The sequence below is a fragment of the Myotis brandtii genome, unplaced genomic scaffold (genome assembly GCF_000412655.1).
Source record: "Myotis brandtii unplaced genomic scaffold, ASM41265v1 scaffold115, whole genome shotgun sequence".
NCBI lineage: Eukaryota > Metazoa > Chordata > Mammalia > Chiroptera > Vespertilionidae > Myotis > Myotis brandtii.
Window position 1 is genome coordinate 19072812 of NW_005353967.1, and position 6228 is coordinate 19079039.

Sequence of the window (6228 nt, forward strand, 5' to 3'; positions counted from 1 at the left end):
CCCCCCCCTCCCCCCCCGAGTGCACAAATTTTTGTGCACCGGGCCTCTAGTGTTTATTAATAATCATTAGAAGCTCTATATTACTAAACTAGGGGCCCAGTGCACGAAATTTGAGCACTGGGGGGGGGGGCGGTTCCTCAGCCTGGCCTGCACCCTCTTGCAGTCCAGGAGCCCTTGGGGAATGTCTGACTGACAGCTTAGGCCCGGTCCCTGCTAAGCTGGCAGTCGGACATCCTTAGCGCTGCTGCGGAGGTGCGAGAGGCTCCTGCCACCACCACTGTGCTCACCAGCCATGAGCCTGGCTCAGGACTTCTGGCTGAGCTGCGCTACCCCTGTGGGAGCGCACTAACCACCAGGGGGCAGCTCCTCAATTGAGCGTCTGCCCCCTGGTGGTCAGTGCGCATCATAGCAACTGATTGTTCCACTGTTCAGTCCATTTGCATATTAGCCTTTTATTATATAGGATTGAATAAAACATTTATATTGGAGTTAATAAAATGTAAAACACAGAAGAAAGCATGTTCACAATTTTGAGGTCATGAAATGACCCAAAAAAAACCCAAAAAATCCATTAGCTAATTAGTATCCCTCTTTGTAGGAAGTCAAAATATTGTTGTATAAAATCTACTTGTGTGCAAAATGATTAGTTCTCTTTATCTCATAGGAGAAAGATCTTGAGATAAAGAGGTAGGGAAATCAAAACACAGAAAAGATAAAATTAGAACTCAAATTTCTGAATTTCAACACTTCAATATTTCTTCCAAAACATTTTAGACAGGTAATTCTTATTTATTTATTTATTTATTTATTTTAAGTTTCTTTATTGGTTACAGGTAATTCTAAGTTAATACTGAAAAGCAAATGGCATGTTCAATTTGATATTCATCATATTATTTAATATATATATTTAATACAATTAGTACATCATTTTCCAAAAATTAAAATGATCTATTTTACCTACCCCAACAATCCGTTTCATAGCATCCAATTTAGCAGAATCTTTGTTGCTCTCCAACATTTGCTTTAGATCTTCATTCCTATATATATATTTAAAAAATCCATATTTAGATTTTCACATAACATAGCTATTAAAATATATCATTTTCATAAGGATTAGAAATATGATGGGCAATGTTAAGTTAGGGCATTCTTATTTATAATTAGATATATATTTCTCATCTTAAACCTACACAAAATAATATCAAGTGTTATGGTGCCATAAAGCCCACCAATTAAACAAAAGCATAAAACTGCATCTCAGTTCTGGGCAAAATATCTTAATGTAAACACAGATTCTCTCATTTCAAAATTTCTTCTATGTAATCATCATTTAAAAAATAAGAAAAATCCTTGACTCAGCATTAAAATATTTTAATAAGCCAAAAAGTTAAAACTTTCTTCAGAATATCTCAAGAAAGAGAACTAATTAAAGAAAAGCTTTGTGTCATTTATACCATCCCTTTTTATCTCCCTACTTTCCCCCTCAAAAAAGAACATAAATATGAAGGGAAACACCAAATGACACTCCCTAATTCAAAGAATTAAGTAAAGGCAATTTTAATATCTCAACTAGATACATAAGACAACTCTGATTAATCTCCAGATAAATATGCTAAGTTAGAAAAGTTATTAATCCTAACATACTGCATTATTCCATTTATATAAATACTAGAGGCCCGGTGCACAAAATTCGTGCACTTGGGGGGGGTGTCCCCTCAGCCTGGCCTGTGCCCTCTCGCAGTCCAGGAGCCCTCAGGGGATGTCCAACTGACGGCTTAGGCCAAGCGGGCCTAATCCTTAGTGCTGCCGTGGAGATGGGAGAGGCTCCAGCTACCGCCCCTGCGCTCGCCAGCCATGAGCCGGCTTCTAGCTGAGCGGCGTTCCCCCTGTGGGAGCACACTGACCACCAGGGGGCAGCTCCTGCGCTGAGCATCTGCCCCCTGGTGGTCAGTGTGATGACCGGTCGTTCTGCAGTTCGGTTGATTTGCATATTAGCCTTTTATTATATAGGATTGTTGAAATAAAATTATGGAAATGGGGAAAAATTAATGGTTACTAAAGGTTAAGCTCAAGAAAGGGAAGGAAAGATATACAAGGATAATACAAGAGCCCTGTGGTAATGGGACTGTTAGTAACTTTACTGTCATCATGGTTACATGAACCTACATGATAAAATGAAGTAGAACATTCTCTCTTTCTTTCTCCCTCCCACACTCCCTCTTTCTCCTCTCTCTCTCACACACACAAACACACACGCACGCGCGCACGCGCGTGCACACACACACACACAAGTACAACTAAAACTGGGGAGGAGATCTGAACAAGATCGGTAGATTATATCAATGTCAACATCCTGGTTGTGATACTGTACTACAGTTTATCACTGAACGAAACTGGGTACTGGGTACACAGAATCTCTCTGTATTATTTCTTGTAACTGCAATATGAAGTAATTACACAATTATCTCAAAATCAAAAGTTTACGTTTTTAAAAGTTATATAACAACTCACTTAGAGCAAGACCAATAGGCCAATAAAAAAAAATGGTCAAAAGAGTTAAACAGACATTTTACAAAAGATTAGAAATGCCAATAAGCACATCAAAAAATACTTAAGATCATTAGTTCTCAAGGAAATGCAAATTAAATACCATTACACACCCACTAAAGACTGACAATAACAAATGTGGCTAAGGCTATGGAACAACTACAACTCTCACACACTTCTGGTGAGGATGTAAAAGAAAGCCACTTTGAAAAACTGGGAGTTTCTTACAAATTTAAACATAAGCCTACCATGTGACCCGTCATTCCACTCCCCAGAGAAATACAAATGTATTTCCACATAATGACTTACATGAATAATCATAGCAGCTTTATTCATAATAAAAAACTGGAAAAAATCTAAATGTGCATTAGTAAAATGTGACTTAGCCATATATTGGAATACTACCCAGCAATGAAAAAGAATTAACTACTGATACATGCAACAAGATGAATTCTCAAAATCATTATGCTGAGTGAAAGAAGAAAGATGCAAAAAAGCATAACTTACTCATTTAAAATTCTAGAAAATGAAACTAATCTGTAATGACAGAAAGCAGACCAGCGGTATCCTGGTGCCATAAGGTAGAGGAAGAAATGGACAGCAAAGGGGCATAGGAAATTTCTCAATTCATAAGATGATGGAAACATTCTGTATCTTCTTAACTGTGATGGTGATTTTACAAGTATATGATTAAGATCTTTTATGTCAAAAGATCTAATTATAATCTTTAGATGGATAATTGTGACATGCAAATTATAACTCCATAAAGTTATTACTGAAAAGTTTTACTGGTTTTTTTTCACATGTGTACAGAAGCTTAGTTCTGTCATTACAATAAAAAAATGAAAGCTAAGAAGATTTTTTCCCATAAACAATAGAGGCAATGAAATTCATCATGAAAAAAGAAATTACTCTTCCTTTCCAAGCAACTCATAAAATTAAATGCAATGGTGACCACTAGTGGGACACAAAAATTAATAAATAATTACAAGACTGACTTTTCTCTCATTAAAATACAGCTAAAAATATGTAAATAGTAGAGACAGCAATATATAAAAAGTATATCTGAGGATATACAACTACCAAATATTAAAATACTATAAATGTTCACTGTAATGAATTTAGAATCCTTTCTTAAAACTTCTGACTTCCTCACATTGCACAGGTAACTGAAAAAGGATAAAAATTAATGGAACCACATACAAAGTTTTTTCTTTCTAATTTTTTGTTATTTTCCTATTTTACTTAATGATCATGTATACATTTTATAAATGAAAAACCTAAAAGAAACCTAAAAAACTTTACTGAGGTTAAGGAAAAAACACTAAAGTAATTAGATAGGAACTGAATAGAAAGGAAATGTGATCATATTATGCATGTCAAGAAAGAATGAAAATTCATTTTCTTCTTCCTAATCCCCTTTAGTTTTCCCCAACAGTTTTTCACCATTCTACTCCACCAGTGTTACCTGGAGAGAGAAGTGAGCATTGAATAACGAAGTGTTCATTTCCAGGAAGTCCCAACCTTTAACCCCAGGAATATCTTATTCATGGCCTAATGGAAACTTGGTTTATTCCTCTTAGGCTTGAGATGCCAGAGCCCCCTTAAACTAAAAATAAAAGAACAGGAACCCAATACTACAGCCAAAGGTTTCGCTGTTCTTGTTTAATAGAAAAGACAATCTTCAACAACAAATATAAATATCTTTTGTATCAACACAGGCAGAGCAATAACTTTGAGGTTTAAATTCTGATATAAAGTACATATTTCTTCCCAAATTCCTCTTTGCTTAACACCAAAGCAGGAAAGATTTAGAAAACTTAACACCATAACACCTAACTTACCCTTACATTATGTTTACTTGTACTGAGTCATTTAGTTCTACCTCCTTCATATGTGGATTCAAATATGGCCTATTAACATGTATTATTGCATTAACTTAGAAATTTAAAAATTCTTTCTGATAAACATCAAGAGTTGATTCAAATTAATGCTGGACTGGCAATATTTTCATTGTTTCTGCTGAAAACCAATACCTGTTTCAAATAATGTATTATTTTATTTGCCTAGTTCTTCATTTACCTATTTACCTATTTAGCTTTGCAGCTTTGAGTATTAGGATACAAACTTTATTTTTACATAAGTGACACCTTGTGGTATTAAGTGGTATAACCTTTCATGTTCAAAATATGCCTGTTTTTATAGTTTCAAAGAACAGAGAAAAATATGTAACTGTATTGTTAAAATCTTACTATCACCAAGAAGCCGCTTTATTTCAGCACCAGTATAAAGCAACAACTATAATCAAAAAGCAAAGAACTTAGGTAGTGGTGGGACTTTTAGACAATATGAATTAGCTCTTTTTAAAAAATCTATAATCCATAACTCTTTACTAACTTCCACTCCTGTATGCTATATCAGTACCACTCAAAGTATGATCCAAGAAAGTCTGGTCCAAGAACCATTACCAATCCACAAACGTTTGTTACTAATCAATGAGGAGTTATGTACAGAAACTGAGAGCAAGCACAGTGAGAAACCTGACAGAGCAATTCAACAATGTAATTTTATACCTTTGAATCTAAGAAAAATTGGGGCTTACATTTTGCATGTTTTTTTTCATTTCACTTTCTTAGTAATTTATTTTTTGTTGTAGTTTACTGAAGTATCTATCCATGATGGACTGAAAATTTTAAAAGGCCCTTCACCAGTGATAAGGAATAGCAATTTTCAATCCGAGGTACATTTCAAAAGGGTGCATCAAAACCGTTAAGATGGGGAGAACTGGAACCTCTTCAAGCCCTGCCAAAAATTCTATAACATGGGCAGCTATACCTCTTCATGCTTTGATAACCACTCAAATAAAAGATGTTCCTACCCCAAGTGGTGCATTGTACACATGAACAGGAATGTAGGAAAAAAGGCTGGTAATAAGAGTCAAAATTTGTTCTTTCCTATCTGCTATGCAGTTGAAGGGGCTGGCCTCCATAGTAAGTTTTATGTGCACAACATGAAGGCTTAGTAACTTTCAGTTCAGTTAATGCCATCTTGTATGATACTCAGAACCTTGTATAGTTTTTGGCATAAAGTATTCACTAAATAAATAAAAGAGTGAGTAAAACAGGAAAGTCCAGCTACCTAACCATCCATCTATTAACCCTCTAAAAGGAGGAACCACAAATATATGTATGAACTTTTCCTCCTATATTGTTCACAAAATTAAAGAGTCTATAATTGCTATCATCATTTCAACACTTAGTAATCTTATTTGCCCCTACTCCTCTATTAAAACTTCTCGCCCAAAGGTAACAAATAACCTCCTAGTTAATAAATCCAACGCAAACTCTCATAAATACTTTTAGATTATGCCTCAACATTTTATACAATTGACCACTACTCCTCTGTCTTGAGGTTCCCTCCTCCCTCAGATTACTGTAACTCTATTCTCATCTGGTTTCCATCTGCATTTGTGACAGATCAATGAACAAAAACAACAAAAATCCTTGCATCCTTGCCCTCAGAGTTTTATATCCTTGCCCCAATGTTATCTCCGATAAGGGTTTAATCTCCAATATTTACAGGGAACTCATACAACTTAACAAAAGGAAGATAAACAATCCAATCAAAAAATGAGTAAAGGACCTAAATAGACACTTTTCAAAAGAGGACATACAGAAGGCC

The 6228-nt window shown here is 35.3% G+C and overlaps 1 protein-coding gene across 7 annotated transcripts in view; it reads right to left on the minus strand.

Annotated features, from left to right (window-relative positions):
- AP3B1 (adaptor-related protein complex 3, beta 1 subunit) overlaps positions 1 to 6228 on the minus strand; it is a 188961-nt gene that overhangs the window by 164691 nt on the left and 18042 nt on the right. For all 7 annotated transcript variants that reach the window (XM_005858062.2, XM_014550016.1, XM_014550037.1 and 4 more), the window contains exon 2: positions 962 to 1037. In XM_005858062.2, the coding sequence (XP_005858124.1) occupies positions 962 to 1037 (76 nt within the window). The remainder of the gene's footprint in view (positions 1 to 961; positions 1038 to 6228) is intronic.